Genomic DNA, 19,767 nt, shown 5'->3' with positions numbered 1-19,767 from the left:
CTGTCAGTCTCCGATAGGAGGACTAAAATAGCAGTCATGGACATGACACCACATCCACACCCTTGCAATCACGTCATGGAAGACCGATGGGCTGAAAGAGGGAGCCGTCTCCTTCTGTCTAACCGCTTAGATGCCACATTTGTTATTGACTGCAGCATCTAAGGCGGTAAACTTAGGAAATTTCATGGAGAGATTTTGCATGTATGCTGAAATTTGCTTAAAATAGAACTAAGCCACCCCCGATAATAGAGGTCCATATAACAGTGTCACCTATAGAAGTGCTAACCAGCACCAGAGCCTCCATTAGTGCCGGTTGTGCCCCTTCTCTCTGACATGGAAGCCACCGCTTTACGATCACATGATATATGCAGGGAAAGAAGAACTGAGCTGCCATCTAATGACCATGGTACTGTCACTTGACCTCCATGACAGTGTCCTGATGGTTCGTGGCTGCTCGGGATGGCACTGCATGCACTTCTCCAAGTGTATGGCAGCTCTTCATCTCTATACTTGGCCAAGGTGAACATCAAGGCTGATAGAAGGCTCAAGCTTCAATTCTGGGGGGCAGAAAAGAAAGGCTTCAACTCTCAGAACTGGTGAATGACCTCTCTCCGCTCTTTGCATGGAGACTTGTTCTGTCAGTGGTTTAAAGCCGCCACAGGTTGAAATAACATATGACCATAATCCCCTTGTTATGTCAGCTTTACCGTGCAGAATGACAACTGTTGCAAAGCAGAGACACATGGAGGTCTGGGGTTGTACAAACAGAACAGGACCCCACAGTAATGTTAGTTGTATTTATACCGGGTTTTAACATTTCTTTCATTCAGTATTATCGAAACGTTAGGAACGCTTTGAGTGAGGTCAGACATGTAACACTTAAAATACATTTTGCAATGCAACTTTTATAGAAATTTCCGTAGCAAATTTGCTGCATGTGAATATAGCCTTAGGGAACGTGCACAAGGGACATTTTCCAAGCAGAAAATCCACTATCGGTCTTATGAGTATGCTCTTGGCAATATTTAGAGGTAAATTGACCCGTCCTGCAGATACAAAATATTACGCATGTGAATTTATCCTATGGTTTTGAGATGCAAAGGAATGAAATGTGTGACTTTACCACAGTGTTCCTGCTACGTAATAAATACAGCATATCCACCAGTGGGAATTCCACAACGAGAGTTCCGCAGCGAGATTTCCACAACGAGAGTTCCGCAACTGGAGTTCCGCAGCGAGACTTCCGCAGCTGGAGTTCCGCAGCGAGAGTTTTGCGGTTGGAGTTCCGCAACGGGTGTTTTGCAGTGAGTGTTTTGCAGTAGGCGTTCCGCGGCGAGAGTTCCGCAGCATGAGTTCCGCAGCGAGTGTTTTGCAGCTGGAGTTCCGTAGCAAGAGTTCCACAGCGGGAGTTCCGCAGCGAGACTTCCGCAGCGAGAGTTACGCAGCTGGAGTTCCACAGCGATAGTTCCGCAGCGGGCGCTCCGCAGCGAGTGTTCCACAGCGAGTGTTTTGCAGCGGCCGTTCCGCAGCGAGTGTTTTGCAGCGGGAGTGCCGCAGCGAGAGTTTCGCTGTGGGACCACAACTATCCTTATCTGTTATATGTTATACCCTTTCCCCCCCATAAGCGGTCTGCAGATTAGTGGATGCTCCAGATCCTGAGACGCTGCTCCAAATATTGCCTACCTCTACAACCAGGACTCGGCTCCTACTTGAGTGCATGGACAAAGCAGTCTACGGTTTTACTAGTAAATTTATGTGCTTAAAGAAGTAAGCACTTGTGAGGAGCCTTTTGATAACTCTGTTTGAGAGTAGACTCACCCGGTGTGCATTTGAGGCAGATTTCCCCATCTCATCGATGTGTCGTTGACGTTTTCCGCACATAAATTGAATTGGTATGAATTTTAAAACTCACATTTTTGGAAATATGTTGGTACATCTTTCCCTGGGACAACACTGAAGTTTTGACACTTTGGTACAATGTACAGTGTCAGTGTGCAGCTTGTATAACGGTAAATTTGGAGTGACCTGTAAATAACTCAACACAAAGGCCATTAATGTCAAAAGCACTGGCAACAGAAGCGAGTACATCCCTAAGTGAAAATGGCCAAATTGTGCTCAATTAGCCATTTTCCCTCCCCGGTGTCATGTGATGTGACTCATTAGTGTTACAAGGTCTCAGGTGTGAATGGGGAGCAGGTGTGTTATATTCGGTGTTATCTCTCACACACTCTCTCATACTGGTCACTGGAAGGTGAACATGGCTCGTCATAGCAAAGAATTCTCTCAGGATCTGAAAAAAAGAATTGTTGCTCTACATGGAGATGGCCAAGGCTATAAGAAGTTGCCAACACCCTGAAACTGAGCTGCAGCACGGTGGCCAAGACCATACAGTGGTTTAACTAGTCAGAATCCACTATGAACAGGACTTGCCATGGTCTACCAAAGAAGTTGTGCGCATGTGCTCAGCGTCATAGCCAGAGGTCATCTTTTCAGAATAGATGTATGAAAGCTGCCAGCATTGCTGCAGAGGTTATAAGCATGTGGGATCTGCCTGTCAGTGCTCAGACCATACACCGCACCAATCGCTCTGCATGGCTGTCGTCCCAGAAGAAAGCCTCTTCTAAAGATGATGCACAAGAAAGTATGCAGTTTGCTGAAGACAAGCAGACTAATGGCATGGATTACTGGAACCATATCCTATGGTCTGATGAGACCAAGGTAAACTTGTTTGGTTTAGATGTTGTAAAGTGTGTGTGGCGGCAACCAGATGAGGGGACAATGACAAGTGTGTACTGCCTACAATCAGGCATGGTGGTGGAGGGCTATGGTTTGGGGTTGCAGAAGTACTGTTGGTTGTGAGAGGCTACAATTAATTGAGGAAACCATGAATGCCAACATTTACTGTGACATACTGAAGCAGAGCATAATCCCGTCCCTTCATCGTCCATGATACCAACCCTAAACATATATCCAAAACGACCACTGCCTTGCAAAAGAAACTGAGTATAAAAGGTGGTGGACTGGCCGAGGGTCTCCAGACCTAAACCCTATGCAGCATCTGTGGGGCCTCCTCAAATAGAAAGTGGAGGAGCGCAAGGTCTCTAACATCCACCAGCTCCGTGATGTCATCATGGAGGATGGAAGAGGATCCAGCGGCTCCTGTGAAGCTCTCGTGAACTCCATGCCCAAGAGAGTCAAGGCAGAGCTTTAATATTGACACTTTAGGCACAATTTGACCATTTTCGCTTACGGGTGTACTCACTTTTGTTGTCAGCGGTTTAGACATTAATGGCTGTGTGTGGAGTTATTTAGAGGACACCAAATTTACACTGTTATACAAGCTGCACACTGACACTGTACATTGTATCACAGGGTCAGATCTTCAGTGTCGTCCAATAAAAAAAAAAAAATTACAAAAATATGAGGGGTGTACTCACTTTTGTGATATACGGTGTGTATATATGTCAGATGTTAGATACCCTTTCACCCTATGCTTGTGAGATTCCAGACTTTCTCACACAATGTGTGGACTATTCGGAGCAGCACTATCAGTCTGAAAAATCTATGGATGGGGATGCAGCTTGAATACTAGGAAACATGTTGCATGAAGCAGCAAGCTACCATGGTAATAGTGCTCCATCATCCGAATGTCGCTTACGTAGCTTAAATATCTGGCAGTTTTCCTCTAAAGGATGAATCAGTGTCAGACAGGAGCCTGTAAAAACAAAGGGCTGAGCCTCGTGGATCTCAAAAAGTAGGAAGTCCAGAGTTTAGAACAAAAGAAAGTACTAAGCAGAGCGGAGCTCACTGCAATAGAAGATCAAACCCCAAATCCTCAGGTCAGACTTTCTATCCTTTATCGTTATTCTCTCTATATTACACCAGATTAAATCTTTAGACTAGCGTGTGAGCTCTGCAAATCAGAATTCAGTTTTTGGAGTTAGCCTTAGTGGAATGAGATGAGAATTTGGTTGACCGGGAGTGATTGTCTGCGATGACGGACTACTGCATCAGCGGTCCATCGTGGTGGAATTTTTCGGTGCCATGATTATCTAATTATTGACCATTTAGCATAAATGCGTTGTAGCCTTATGTTCTTGATCTGCCAAGTTCAGTCTACCATATCACCAGATTGTTAGATCATTCGATTGGCTGCGTAATCAATCCTCTTCATTCCGGCTGATCCTAATCTTCTGCACTATGGTGGCACCGTAGAACGCAGTGGACTTTCCACAAGAGAATATGCAAAGAAATGTGGTTGCAGTCAATGGGAAAGCACAAGAAGAGTTCAAATCCGCAGACCCTATGTTCCTCTATGTTGGAGTCGATCAATAATTATTGTAGAATATTTTATTATATGCTTTGTTTCCTTATTTAAAAGCTAACTTTACATTTTTGTACCTAAATTTATTTCTTTTTTTTCCCTCTAGGTTACATCGGCATGTGCGAATGGTATGTGTGTTAAATGAAGAAACACTGACACTATGTGGAGACCAAGTAGAAATGCAGCAACATAGATCAAGTAGATCTTCTGGATGAAGCGCCGTCCGAGTCACGATAAATGGGTGTTTGAATGAAAACCAACAATAATCCGTGCTGGGATTACATCTTCCTGGATGTTTTCTGATCTTACATGGCTTGGATACTGTCTTGCTATAGTTAAGGTTCAACCAAGGTTCCATTGAGAGCTTCGAGATCAACCTTCAACCATGGATGGTGTAACGCATCCATATCACCTGAACCGGTTGTACAGAGAATACCAAAATAGCAGCGTCATTGCTCTTCATTACAACTACACGGGGAAGCTAAGCACTAGTAGATATAAGGGTGGACTAAAAGCCGAGGCTGTGGTCTTTTTGGTGGTATGCGTCCTCATCGTTCTGGAGAACCTTATTGTACTTTTGGCTTTATGGAGGAACAAGAAGTTTCATTCACCTATGTTCTACCTCCTAGGAAACTTGACTTTGTCAGACCTTTTGGCTGGAGTAGCCTACATGGTTAATATTGTGTTGTCGGGGGCCAACACACTCAGACTCACCCCTGTTATGTGGTTTGTTAGAGAGGGAGGTGTCTTCGTCACATTGACTGCTTCGATCTTCAGCCTTCTTGCTATCGCTATAGAACGTCACATAACCATGGTTCGAATGAAGCTCTATAGTGGAGACAAACAGGGACGGATGGCCTTGCTTGTAGGCGTAAGTTGGCTTCTCTCAATCTTGTTGGGTGTTCTTCCAATACTGGGATGGAACTGTATCAGAAATCTTCCTTCCTGCTCCACCATCCTACCCCTTTATTCCAAGGATTACATATTGTTTTGCATCACCATCTTTCTGGCCATCCTGATCTCCATCGTTGTTCTCTATCTACGCATATATAGGATTGTTAAGCTGAACAGTCAAAGGTTGGGCACTCTACGGAAGGGAGCACTGAGAAAGTCCCAAAAATACATGGCTCTCTTAAAGACTGTTACTATTGTTGTAGGAACCTTCATTGGCTGTTGGCTTCCACTTTTCGTGCTTCTTCTTTTTGATGTGTCGTGTGAGGTCAATGCATGCCCTGTCCTTCTAAAAGCAGATTATTTTCTTGGTTTGGCCATGATAAATTCTCTTCTAAACCCAATCATCTACACATTGACCAGCAGGGACATTAGAAGAGCCATTCTTAGGCTGGTCTGCTTCTTTTGTTTTGTCAACGAGGATGGAGAAACCAGAGGGAGATTTGGGTTCTTCCCGGTCATTGAACGAAGCACGAGCAAATCTGAAAAGTCTTCCCACAAGCAGGAGGGTTTGGAAACAACAGTGTCATCAGGAAACGGGACTCCGACACCGGTCAAGTCTCTTGTGGCCACTAAAAAGTACTGAGGCGAATCTTGGTGAAAAACCTTCTAAAAAAGGGAATGATCTAGCCCCTCCCTTAATTTTTTCCCAACATGAACTGGAAAATGTAAAATATATTAAGGGGTGCTGAAGACAAAAAAACTATAAAAACCTTAAAATTAAGAAAATGGACAATAGCCTTCCTTAAAAATGTCCTTCATTTGTCCCCATTGCGTTGAAATAGGCAATACAAGTTTTCTGTACCGAGTCAAGTTTACATAATTTTTCTTCGACTGTCTAATCAGTATGAGAATTGATCACGACCAATAATCAATCAATATGTTGCAAATGCTAAGATGTCTATGGATCCCTAACTGTCTATCTGGTCAAAGTTGTCCCATCTAAAAGGGCCTTTAGTAATTTGACGTGTTTTTCAGAGAAAAATGATTGCTTCCAAACCGGAATGGTTTTCCATTATTGCAGATATCTTATATTGAATGGCCATAAAAGAGCCAGCGTTCCGGTAAATGATAAGGGCACCCTTGATGAACCCATGACAAACTGGGCCAAGTAAGGCCACATTTATAGGAGTAGCCCTATCATAAACATCACTCTATAATTACTGTCATCAATCAGGGCCAATTATGTGTCTCCTGACGTATTTAATCATCAAGTCTGCAGACAAATTTCAGTAGACTAATGCTAATTAGTCTACCGAAATCTTTGATAGTCTCAACAACCAAAAGGCAGGTGTGTCCAAACAAGGCTACATGCTGGTTGATTACAATTTATGAACCTTGACTACACAGATCTTATGTGTCTATGTAATTTCATACTATTACAGATCCCACAGTGGGATCTGTTGTACATTTGTATATATGTACATTGAAAAAAATGTATAAATTAATAATGTATTAATTCAACCAGCATTAACATCAATGTATAGCTCTCGAGAAGAAAAAATAAAGAGAAAAGAGAACTTAAGCTGTTGATTATCTGTGTCCAAATATTTGGTGAAGTACTAATCTACAGTATTAGGTCAGAAAGGCAGGGTGGACAGCAGTGTGAGCAGTCTCTTCTTACCTCAGCACTACTGGTATTTCCTGTATTGGATTGAATACAGGGTAGACAGCAGTGTGAGTAGCCTCTTCTTACTTCAGCACTACTGGTTTCTCCATATTTGGATCAGATAGACAGGGTCTACAGCAGTGTGAGCAGCCTTTTACCTCAGCACTACTGGTATCACCACTATTAATCAGATAGGCAAGGGTGGACAGCATAGTGAGCAGCCTCTTCTTACCTCAGCACTACTGGTATCGCCAGTATTACATCAGATAGGCAGGGTGGACAGCAGTGTGAGCAGCCTCTTCTTACCTCAGCACTACTGGTATTTCATGTATTGGACTGAATAGACAGGGTAGACAGCAGTGTGAGTAGCCTCTTCTTACTTCAGCACTACTGGTTACTCCAATATTGGATCAGATAGACAGGGTCTACAGCAGTGTGAGCAGCCTCTTACCTCAGCACTACTGGTATCACCAGTATTAGATCAGATAGGCAAGGGTGGACAGCAGTGTGAGCAGCCTCTTCTTACCTCAGCACTACTGGTATTTCATGTATTGGACTGAATAGACAGGGTAGACAGCAGTGTGAGTAGCCTCTTTTTACTTCAGCACTACTGGTTTCTCCAATATTGGATCAGATAGGGTCTACAGCAGTGTGAGCAGCCTCTTACCTCAGCACTACTGGTATCACCAGTATTAGATCAGATAGGCAAGGGTGGACAGTATAGTGAGCAGCCTCTTCTTACCTCAGCACTACTGGTATCTCCAGTATTTCATCAGATAGACAGGGTGGACAGCAGTGTGAGCAGCCTCATACCGCAGCACTACTGGTATTACCAGTATTAGATCAGATAGGCAAGGGTGGACAGCATAGTGAGCAGCCTCTTCTTACCTCAGCACTACTGGTATCTCCAGTATTACATCAGATAGACAGGGTGGACAGCAGTGTGAGCAGCCTCTTATTTTAGTACTCCTGGTTTCTCCAGTAATAGATCAACAATAAATGGTGGACAGCGATGTGAATGGGCTTTATCTACCTCAGCACCACTGTTATTTAAAGCATTATCTCAGACAGATATTGGGGACAGCAGCGTGAGCAGCCTCTTACCTTGGAACCTCCAGTATTAGATCAGAAAGAAAAGGGGGGGGGGCAGCAGTGTGAGCAGCCTCTTCTCACCTCACTGACACTGGTATGTTTAATATTAGATCATAAAGAAAAAGGGGGACATCAGTGTGTGCATCCACTTACCCAAGTACCGAATACATCCAGTATTACATCAGAAATTTTAAGTCTTGTTTCAACAAGTTATATAAAAAGATACCTTAAGCTTTTAAAGAAATGTCAATTTTAACTCCTCAATTAAACCCATGAAGAAGAATAGAGAAAGAATTCTATTTTATTTTATTTACAAAAGAAAAATAATAAAATTAATAAAAGAATTTGAAATGGCAGAAGGCAACATAACGCACATATATAAACAGATGTGATATAGGGTATAAGTAAGGTTTCCTTTAGGGTCACCATTCTGTGGACAAGAAGCTCCATAGATAATCACAGATGAAGATCTTTGAGTGCTGGGCGCTGTCCAAGCTGATCGGCTGAGCGATCTCTCCTCCATAGTGGACTGGAAATTAGCCCCAGTTAAGGAAATAGTGTGGATGACATAAAACAAAATGCACAGTACTAAAGTATTCTGAGGGTAATTAATACAGTAAGATAAGAAATAGACAAATTAGGGGATTAAGGAAAGGTTTTATCTTATAAAATGGACCCACTAGAACAATGTTCTAACTATTTGCTTCCAAATTTTCATTTTATAGAGGAATGTTCCCCAGTTTTCTCATATAATCCGGACTCTTTTAAACGGACGCAACTACAGCTGCAAAGATTTAGAGCAGCAGAAGTTGATAAACCCACGCCCCCTTCAATCCCTGATATCGCTGCAGCCTCTGCAGGAGAGCCCTTTACAGCTTTTTCCTTTACATGTTAAGTCAATGCCCAATGGGCAAGCAACAATTGTGACGAGTTACCATGACGGAATGGTCCAACCTATTTCTGGTGTCAGGAGATTGCAGTGCAGGGCGTCATACACAATTGCTCAGGTTAATCTTGCTGGCTGTGCAGATTCTCCTTTATCCAGTGCTGTTAGGGTTAAGTAGAACCTCTGGTCTCCTGAAACGCTGAGTATGAGCAATACCCAGCTGTTCTCTACTGCTAATTAGTTCTGCTATAAAAAGACTTCCCTCCTAGTCCAGGTAATCGCTGGTGATAGTTTTTCTGCTCTACTTGCCTCTAGAGGGAGCCTGTGAGCTGTGAACCAGGAAGCCATTCAGAAAACATTTGCTGAGTGAAAGTTGTGTTCTTTTCCCTCCCTTAGTCCTCTTTGGTTTTCCATCTCTGGTCTGTTCCTCATTATTACCTCTTGTTGTTTGGAGTGCTTTGTATGATTGATGTTTATTTTACCCCTGTCTGTCTAATCCTCTCTGTGTCTTTAACCTAAGGGGCACTTTGCACACTACGACATCGCAAGCCGATGCTAGCGATGCCGAGCGCGATAGTCCCCGCCCCCCGTCGCAGCTGCGATATCATGGTGATAGCTGCCGTAGCGAACATTATCGCTATGGCAGCTTCACATGCACTCACCTGCCCTGCGACGTCGCTCTGGCCGGCGACCCGCCTCCTTATTAAGGGGGCGGGTCGTGCGGCGTCATAGCGGTGTCACACGGCAGGCGGCCAATAAAAGCGGCGGGGCGGAGCTGAGCGGGACGTAAACATCCTGCCCACCTCCGTCCTTCCGCATAGCCGGTGTGAGCCGCAGGACGCAGGTAAGGTGAAGTTCCTCGCTCCTGCGGCTTCACACACAGCGATCGATGTGTGCTGCCGCAGGAACGAGTAACAACATCGTAACATCGGTCCTTCCGAAATTATGGAAGTGACCGACACTACACCGATGATACGATTTGGACGTTTTTGGGCTCCTTAATCGTATCAAAAAGGATTTACACACTATGATATCGACTGCGACGCCGGATGTGCGTCACTTTCGATTTGACCCCCCCCCGACATCGCAGCTGCGATGTCGTAGTGTGAAAAGTGCCCCTAAGGGTGCTTTACACGCCGCGACATCGCTAACGATATATCGTTGGGGTCACGTCATTAGTGACGCACATCCGGCGCCGTTAGCGACATCGCAGCGTATAACACCAAGGAGTGACGATCAACGATCGCAAAAACGGCAAAAATCGTTGATCGTTGATACGTCACTCCTTTTCATAATATTGTTGGTGGTGCATGCCGCTGGTTGTTCGTCGCTCCTGCGGCATCACACATTGCAATGTGTGACGCCGCAGGAACGACCAACATCTCCTCACCTGCGTCCACTGGCAATGAAGAAGGAAGAAGGTGGGCGGCATGTTCCAGCCGCTCATCTCCACCCCTCCTCTGCTACTGGGCGGCCGCTTAGTGACGCCGCAGTGACGTCGCTATGACACCGAACGCACCTCCCCCTTGAAGGAGGGATTGTTCGTCGGTCACAGTGACGTCGCTGAAAACTTATGTGCGTGTGACGCTGCCATAGCGATAATGTTCGCTACAGCAGCGATCACCAAATGTCGCACGAACGACGGAGGCGGGTGCTATCACTAGCGATGTTGCAGCGTGTAAAGCACCCTTACGTCTATGGGAAGCCCGGATAGTTCAGAATAGTTGTTACTTGGATTTCCCATAGACTTACCTTGCGCATCGAATATTCGCGAATAGTCGAATAGCAGCGACCTATTTGGAAAATATTCGTGAAGCAGAATATTTGAGGTATTCAATCATCCCTACTAATTAGTTCTGCTATAAAAAGACTTTCCTCCTGGTCCAGATAATTGCTGGTGATAGTTTTTCTGCTTTACTTGCCTCTAGAAGGAGCCTGTGAGCTGTGAACCAGGAAGCCATTCAGAAAACATTTGCTGAGTGAAAGTTGTGTTGTTTTCCCTCCCTTAGTGTACCGTCACACTTTAGCGACGCTCCAGCGATCCCACCAGCAATCTGACCTGGTCAGGATCGCTGGTGCGTAGCTACATGGTTGCTGGTGAGCTGTCAATCAGGCAGATTTCACCAGCGACCAGTGACCAGCCCCCAGTGATGCGTGGAAGCGATGCTGCGCTTGGTAACTAAGGTAAATATCGGTGTTATGATCCGGAACCATGGAAGACCACCATAACTCATTGGTAAAAGGTGACAAGAGCATTGGCAACTAATCTGGCTGCCATCTCCTTACTAACCATCAACACTAGAAGTAGCCGAGGGGTGAACTAACATCCTGTCCACCGCGAACTCAGCCGGAGAACTAGCTATCCTAAAGGTTAGGAAAGATGAATAACTTTCTGCCTCAGAAAATAGATAAAGAATAGCAAGCCCCCCACATTCAAAGACTGCGGTGATATAGGAAAACACAATACTGTAAAAATATTACAATTAATACATCTAGTTAGCAAATATTTTATAGTAGGACATATATGTTCACAGTTCTGTTTATGTTGGAGGGCATAGTTTATTGATAAAGTTTTTATAAGAAATAAATAATAAGGTATCTGTATTAAGTATGGATAAATGCTGACATAAGCATGGTACCTAGTTATATATATATTCTTCCTTCTGGAAGCTTCTAGTGATTATGTCATATGGAACTGTGTTCAGTTGAAACACCCTATATGGATTGGACAGTTGTCATATAACACACGATGGAGGGGGCTACTTCTGCTCCTGCACGTCACCTACTGTCCCAGGAGCCTTCCAGGCTGCAAAATGAACACATGCTCTCAAGCCTACGGTATATCACCCCTGCCTTACCATTCAGAATCCAAGGAGAGATGGATGAAGATTTTCTATTGATCAGTATGGACTAATTGAACTCTTACGTAAGCTAATGAAGTATATTATTTTTCCTTTCTGTAACTGAACCCTGGCAACCATTTTAAATAGATAAAATACATTTATTTTTTACATTTTTGAAGTTCTTTCTTTCATGCGCTTTTACGTATTTGAAGAAAAATATATTTAAGAGTATATTTTTAACAAATACACAGATAGATTATAGGATTAAAAAAAGGTGAGGCCCGCACTGACTAAAATAGGAAAGGACAGGAAAGGGGCTGATGGTGGCCAGAGAAAAACCCTGCAAAATTCCTAATTCCTGATAGCACAAAAAGGCCCTCAGATCGCACGATCTGCACTCCGTCCTATACCAGGCGCTCTTGTCATACCAATGAACAGAAAACAAGAATCATTACAAATTCAAAAAGCCACAAACACATGGACTTATAGGAGCTATACACCAAACAAAACTGCAGGGAGTTTCCCAGCTAAGCAACTGAGAGGGAAAATCCCTGCATGCAAATAAAATAAAAACAACCACAGCAAATGACAAACTCAGATAAGAGTAAAAGAAGCAAACAACAAATAAAGAGCAAAGCACTTATCTGGGGTAGATGTGGTGTGGAGCAGAATGAAGCAGGCTGGTGAACAAAGAACAACTGACATCCGGCATAGCCTGCTATCAGACCAGGATCTAAATAAGCAGAGAGTTAGCAATGGAAACGCCCATTGCTCAACACACCTGGTCTATGTCCAAACCATTCCTGGCCACAAGAGGGAGCCTCCCAGCAGCCAAAGCATAAGTGACATTCACAACATATCGGGTAACCAAGCAAAGCACTTTGCTTGGTTACCTGATATTTACCTTGGTTACAAGCGCACACCGCTTAGCGCTGGCTCCCTGCACTCCTAGCCAGAGTACACATCGGGTTAAAAAGCAAACCACTTTGCTTATTTACCCGATGTGTACTCCGGCTACGTGTGCAGGGAGCAGGGAGTCGGCACTTGCAGCGTGAGAGTGGCGTACGCTAGTAACCAAGGTAAAAATCGGGTAACCAAGCAAAGCCCTTCGCTTGGTTACCCGATATTTACCTTGGTTACAGCTAACCGCAGGCTGCCAGAAGCCGGCTCCCTGCACATTCAGATCGTTGCTCTCTCGCTGTCAAACACAGTCATGTGTGCTTCACAGCGGGAGAGCAACGTCCAAAAAATGAACTAGACAACTGTGTAACGAGCAGCGATTTCACAGCAGGGGCCAGATCGCTGCTCAGTGTCACACACAGCGAGATAGCTAATGAGGTCACTGGTGTGTCACGAAAACCGTGACTCAGCAGCGATCTCGCTATGTGAGAAGTACCCCTTAGTCCTCTTTGGTTTTTCCCCTCTGGTCCGTTCCTCATTATTACCTCTTGTTGTTTGGAGTGCTTTGTATGATTGCTGTTTATTTTACCCCTGTCTGTCTAATCCTCTCTGTGTCTTTAACCTAGAGTGGGACTAACGTTTCCTCTGCCCTGCGCACTATACAGGGCTGAGTCCAGGGAAAGACAGGGATAGGCCTGAGAAAAACCTATATAAGGACGTTAGGAAGTGCAGGGATTAGCCTCAGGTGAGTTTAGGAGGTGACCCTGCTTCTCTTTCCCTAGCACAAGGGCCCGCCATTATATCGTGTACCCTGTGTGTTGCGGCGCTCGCCGGGAGATCCCGTGTAACCGGCGGAACCCCGGTAGTCATCAATGGTATGTAGCAACAATCAATGTAATAAACAGAAACGGTTCCGCACTGAACCGTGCAATACCTTACACCAAAGACCTTAGAACAGCCTCAGACCTCCTTTTAGAAGAAACGGTAATGGGTGCACGTGGACGAAGAGAAGAGATATCAAGAGCAAGAGTCCATGAAGTAGAAAACCATGGCCCCCGAGGCCTGCACCCGGCTCTCTACTCCCCGCTATTTTACCTGCACATTATATGGAATAAAAGCACTTTCTGGATCTTGGATGGTGTATGCCGTGGTTTTATACTTCATGGACTTTTCTACTACTGTATGTAGCAACAAATATAATTAATTAATTCTGTTGGATGAGACATAAAGGGCTTCTCTGTGGCCCAATGTTAATATTTATGAAGAAGTCTTTTTCTGGAACCGCTGTATATAATTTGTGCAAAAAAATATCATATGTGTGCTTTCCACAGAAGGACATGCAAATATCACATTTATTACAAAACTGAGTGGGGGATAGCAAAACATATTGGTTGTAGGTACTCTATAAACTAAGGGCTGCTTTACACGCTACGACATCGCTCAAGCGATCTCGTTGTGAGTCACGGAATTTGTGACACACATCTGGCCGAGTTAGCGATGTCGTTGTGTGTGACACCTATGAGCGATTTTGCATCATCGCAAAAACGTGCAAAATCGCTAAATCGGTGACATGCCCCCCTATTCCCAATTATCGTTGCTGCTGCGTGTACGATGTAGTTCTCCGTTCCCGCGGTAGCACACGTGTGACACCGCAGGAATGAGGAACCTCACCTTACCTGCGGCCCCCGGCAATGCGGAAGGAAGGAGGTGGGCGGGATGTTCCGCCCGCTCATCTCCGTCCCTCCGCTTAGTGACGTCGCTGTGACGCCGAACGAACCGCCCCCTTAGAAAGGAGACGGTTCGCCGGTCACAGCGACGTCACTAGGCAGGTAAGTAGTGTGACGGGTCTGAGCGATGTTGTGCGCCACGGGCAGCGATTTGCCCGTGTCGCACAACCGATGGGGGCGGGTACGCACGCTAGCGATATCGGTAACGATATCGCAGCGTGTCAAGCGGCCTTAAGTTGTACAGGAGATGCATATTAAAAAAAATCCCATCAGCAAATTTTTTTTCTTATACAGTGGAACCTTGGTTTACGAGAACAATCCATTCTGGGATTGTGCTTGTAAACCAAGTTACTCGTCTAGCAAAGCAAGATTTCCCATAGGAAATAATGCAAGCTCAGACAATTCGTTCCACAATTTGTTCAATGTCCCATCCTGTGCCAGTCCACACATGCACTAACACATACACACATATTATGCTCATCTTACCTTCCGTGCCATCGCCGGCCTCCCGCTTCTTGTAGTCCGCAGGTACAGGATGTGTATCGGGTAACCATCACAACGATGGGAGGAGCTTCCGCTGCCAGAGCGCTGACGTCAAAGGCAGGAGCCGCATGCCTCTGATTGGCCAGCACGCTGCCTTTGAGAAGCGGTTGACAGCGGAAGGTCCTCCCTCGTCGCGATGGTTACCTGATACACATCCTGTAGCGGCGAACTACAAGAACCAGGAGGCTGGCGATGGAACGGAAGGTAAGGTGAGATTAATATGTGAGTGTGTGGTGTGTGTGCGTGCTTGTGTGTTTGTGCGAACTGCAAGAGCGGGTTAGAGCGTGGTGAAAGTACGGAACCGGAAGTGTGTGCGGTGAGTATTTGCTCGTAAACTGAATTACAAATTTACAGCAAGCTTTGCTCGTGTAGCGAAATACTCGCACACCAAGTTACTCGTAAACCGAGGTTCCACTGTACATGGAAGTAGTGATATGGATGTATAGATGATTGTCGTCTAATAAAAATTATACCCCTTTTAGTTGAGATCCGATGGGGGGGGGGAGAAATGAGCAGTTCACTTGGACTTCTCTCTGCAAGTATCTTGTCTTAGCTAATATAAATGCATGCCCCGGTCATTAGAAGACATATTTAGGATTAGGGTGAGACAATTGCACCCATGTAAAATCAGACCTGGTCTCCGACTCTACATTCTAAAGCCCCCCGCCCCATGCACAGACTAATGCCTGGTGAACCCACTGATGTAGCCCTGGACAATTTATTGCCAGGTAAATATCAAGTCTGGCATGCTCTCCCGGAAATGAGCCACGACCAGACATGTTTGGTGACGGCTCTCTCAGAGAACAAAGGAGCATAGTTTTGCTAACGGACATATAATGTGTATGGCGGTCTTATTTTTCTTACTTTTCATTAACAGTGCAAATCTCCGGGACAATCTGACTCTTGTCTTCTTTCACACTCATGTATGGTCAGATTGGCGAGCGTTTTCTCCATGTCCTTGTGTTGGGGGCGTATATATCTAATATATAAAGCTCAGTGTATGTATGTATGTGTATATGTCCGCTAAAGGAATCCGCACCGTCGCATTTACAATCACGAAATTTTGCACAGACGCCTTATGTGGCCCAGGGAGCGTCGTAGACTATGTTTTGACAGAAAAATGTAACCCCGTGCTTTACAGTTACTCTCTAAAATCCTGCCGCCATTAAACTGAATGGAGGTGGGAGCTATAGGTTATTAATAGCAACTGTCAGTGGTTGCTATAGGAACAAAATAAACTGTTAGTTGAATCTTATGCGTGAGGTTATATGATGTCGGTGGAAAGATGGATAGAGACAGACAAAGACAGAGACAGACAGAGACAGCCGGGCAAAGAGACAGCCGGGCAAAGAGACAGCCCGGGAAAAGAGACAGCCCGGGAAAGAGACAGCCCGGGAAAGAGACAGCCCGGGAAAGAGACAGCCCGGGAAAGAGACAGCCCGGGAAAGAGACAGCCCGGGAAAGAGACAGCCCGGGAAAGAGACAGCCCGGGAAAGAGACAGCCCGGGAAAGAGACAGCCCGGCAAAGAGACAGACGGGGAAAGAGACAGACCTGGAAAGAGACAGTCCTGGAAAGAGACAGCCCGGCAAAGAGACAGCCCGGCAAAGAGACAGCCCGGCAAAGAGACAGCCCGGCAAAGAGACAGACGGGGAAAGAGACAGACCTGGAAAGAGACAGCCCTTGAAAGAGACAGACGTCAAAGAGACAGATGGGCAAAGAGACAGCCCGGGAAAAGAGACAGCCCGGGAAAGAGACAGCCCGGGAAAGAGACAGCCCGGGAAAGAGACAGCCCGGGAAAGAGACAGCCCGGGAAAGAGACAGCCCGGCAAAGAGACAGCCCGGCAAAGAGACAGCCCGGCAAAGAGACAGCCCGGCAAAGAGACAGACGGGGAAAGAGACAGACCTGGAAAGAGACAGTCCTGGAAAGAGACAGACGGGCAAAGAGACAGACGGGCAAAGAGACAGGCGGGCAAAGAGACAGACGGGCAAAGAGACAGACGGGCAAAGAGACAGACGGGCAAAGAGACAGACGGGCAAAGAGACAGACGGGCAAAGAGACAGACGGGCAAAGAGACAGCCCGGGAAAGAGACAGCCCGGGAAAGAGACAGCCCGGGAAAGAGACAGCCCGGGAAAGAGACAGCCCGGGAAAGAGACAGCCCGGGAAAGAGACAGCCCGGGAAAGAGACAGCCCGGGAAAGAGACAGCCCTTGAAAGAGACAGACGGGCAAAGAGACAGACGGGCAAAGAGACAGACAGGCAAAGAGACATACGGCAAAGAGACAGACGGGAAAGAGACAGACGGGCAAAGAGACAGACAGGCAAAGAGACATACGGCAAAGAGACAGACGGGAAAGAGACAGACGGGCAAAGAGACAGACGGGCAAAGAGACAACCCTGGAAAGAGACAGATGGGGAAAGAGACAGACGGGCAAAGAGACAGACGGGCAAAGAGACAGACGGGCAAAGAGATAGATGGGCAAAGAGATAGACGGGCAAAGAGACAGTCCTGGAAAAGAGACAGTCCTGGAAAGAGACAGTCGGGGAAAAGAGACAGTCGGGGAAAAGAGACAGTCGGGGAAAAGAGACAGACGGGGAAAGAGACAGACAGACACACACATAGAGAGACACAGAGACAGACAGACACAGAGATGGAGACTGATATACTGATACAAATACAGACAGAGATTGCAATAGTCAGACAGAGATATAGACACAGACAGACAAGGAAAGAGACAGACAGAGAGACAGACAGACAGCGACACACAGACAGAGACAGGGCGAGAGACATAGAGACATTTACTATCCCGGGCAACGCCGGGTGCTACAGCTAGTATTATATATACACACACACATGCACACTATTCAGAGGCTGATTCAACCTATAAAATCAGAAAGGGCAGCCTCTTTGGTGTCCTCCTGCAACAAGATGGCAGCATAGTAATTGAGCGAGTGAACTTCTCTAGTTTAGCTGCTGCAGTTTTCATTAACGTCTCTTTTGCAGGAGTATAGACTAAAACAGACATATTAAAGGAGACTCAGTCTCGGACCTGATTTTTGCTGGCCTAAAGGCCCTGTCACACACGGAGATAAATCTGCGGCAGATCTGTGGTTGCAGTGAAATTGTGGACAATCAGTGCCAGGTTTGTGGCTGTGTACAAATGGAACAATATGTCCATGATTTCACTGCAACATCAGATCTGCCAAAGATTTATCTCTGTGTGTGACGGGGGCTTTTAAATAGTGGCACGGCGATCGGGACATCCCGGTGAAGGTGGAAGATGGTGTCGAGAGATAGAAAGGCATTCCATAGGTTATTTACAGTTATTGCACCATTTAAATTTTTCCAGAAAATGAAGTATTTCTCCCAGAAAATTAATGGAATTACACGTTTTGTTATACGTTTATTTTCTTTATGTGTATGAGAACACACACACATACTGTACACAAAAAAAAAAAGTCAAATTGGACATAATGTCACACAAAACTCCAAAAATGGGCCTGAAAAAATTGTTGTCTCCTTCAACTTAATATTTGGTTTGCACACCATTTACCCTTTGTAATAAATGCAATCAATCCTTTGCTGCTTCCTATAACCGTCCACAAGCTTCTTACTCCTCTCACCTGGAATCTTGGACTCTTCTTTATAAACTGCTCCAGGTCGCTCATATCTGAAGACGTATTCTCCCATCGGGAATTTGAAGATCTCTCCACAGGTGTCAGTGGGATTTAGATCCGGACTCATTGCTGCCACTTCAGAACTCTCCAGCGCTTTTGTTTCCATCCATTTCCCGGGTGCTTTTTGAAGTGTTTGGGGTCATTGTCCTGCTGCAAAACCCATGACGCCAACCCAGCTTTCTGACACTGGGTAGTACATTGCCACCCAAAATCCATGACTAATCTTCAGATTTCATGATGCCTTGCACAGTCAAGGCCTCCAGTGCGAGAGGCAGCGAAACAACCCAAAAACACCTCCGACCTCCCCCATATGTGACTGTAGGTTCTGTACATTTTTCTATTTAGGCCTCTTTCTGTGTTCGGTAAACAGTAGAATGATTTGCTTTACCAAAAAAGTTCTATCTTGGGCTCATTTGTCCATAAGACGCTTTCCCAGAAGGATTTTGGTTATTTACGTACAATTTGGCAACCTGCAGTCTAGCATTTTTTAATGTCTTTGTGTCAGCAGTGGGGTCCTCCTGGGTCTCATAGCATTTAATTTCATTCAGATGTGGACGGATGGTTTGCGCTGACACTGATGCCCCCTGATCCTACAGGACAGGTTGAATTTCTTTGGTACTTGATTACGGCTGCTTATTCACTATCCGGACTATCCTGCGTTGCAACCTTTCATCAATTGTTCTCTGCTGTACACGTCCAGGGAGATTAGCTACAGTGCCATGGGTTGTTAACGTCTTGATTAAGTTGTGCACCGTGGACAAAGCAACATCAAGATCTCTAGAGATGGACTTGTAACCTTGAGATTGTTGATATTTTTCAACAATTTTGGCTCTCGAGTCCTCAGACAGTTCTCTTCTCCTTTTTCTGTTCTCCATGCTTAGTGTGGCACACACAGACACACAATGTAAAGATTGAGTCAACTTCTCCCCTTTTTATCTGGTTTCAGGTGTGATTTTCATATTGCCCGCACCTGTTACATGTCACAAGTGTGTTTAAACAAGCATCCCAATGTTACGTTCTTACATTTTAGGAAAGATGACCATAATTTTGGCCGGCTCATTTCCGAGGTTGTGTGTGAACTTATGTCCAATTTACCTTTTTTTCCCCTCAGTTTGGTATTGTGTTGTCCCAATACACACAAAGGAAATAAACAAGTGTATGACAAAATAAGTTATGGCAATAATTTTTAAGAAGAAATAAGTCATTTTTGGAATC

At 45.4% G+C, this 19,767-nt stretch overlaps 2 protein-coding genes across 4 annotated transcripts in view; one reads left to right on the top strand and one right to left on the bottom strand.

The window, feature by feature from the left end:
• The window catches only part of S1PR5 (sphingosine-1-phosphate receptor 5), a 28,667-nt gene extending 21,877 nt beyond the window's left edge, over positions 1-6,790 (top strand). The window contains exons 1-2 of one of the 2 annotated variants that reach the window (XM_075343098.1): positions 3,778-3,839; positions 4,431-6,790. In XM_075343098.1, coding sequence (XP_075199213.1) covers positions 4,710-5,861 — 1,152 coding nt within the window. In that variant the 5' untranslated portion in view covers positions 3,778-3,839; positions 4,431-4,709 and the 3' untranslated portion in view covers positions 5,862-6,790. Of the gene's footprint in view, positions 1-3,777; positions 3,840-4,430 lie in introns of those variants that run through there. The other variant, XM_075343097.1, reaches the window with a different exon arrangement.
• Positions 6,791-8,267: 1,477 nt separating this feature from the next.
• The window catches only part of SPC24 (SPC24 component of NDC80 kinetochore complex), a 32,663-nt gene continuing 21,163 nt past the window's right edge, over positions 8,268-19,767 (bottom strand). For both annotated transcript variants that reach the window (XM_075343096.1, XM_075343095.1), the window contains exon 6: positions 8,268-8,505. In XM_075343096.1, coding sequence (XP_075199211.1) covers positions 8,399-8,505 — 107 coding nt within the window. In that variant the 3' untranslated portion in view covers positions 8,268-8,398. The remainder of the gene's footprint in view (positions 8,506-19,767) is intronic.

This window comes from Anomaloglossus baeobatrachus, chromosome 4 (genome assembly GCF_048569485.1).
Source record: "Anomaloglossus baeobatrachus isolate aAnoBae1 chromosome 4, aAnoBae1.hap1, whole genome shotgun sequence".
Taxonomy (NCBI): Eukaryota; Metazoa; Chordata; class Amphibia; order Anura; family Aromobatidae; genus Anomaloglossus; species Anomaloglossus baeobatrachus.
The sequence above is the reverse complement of the archived record's forward strand: the minus strand, read 5'-3'. Positions and strand labels throughout refer to the sequence as shown.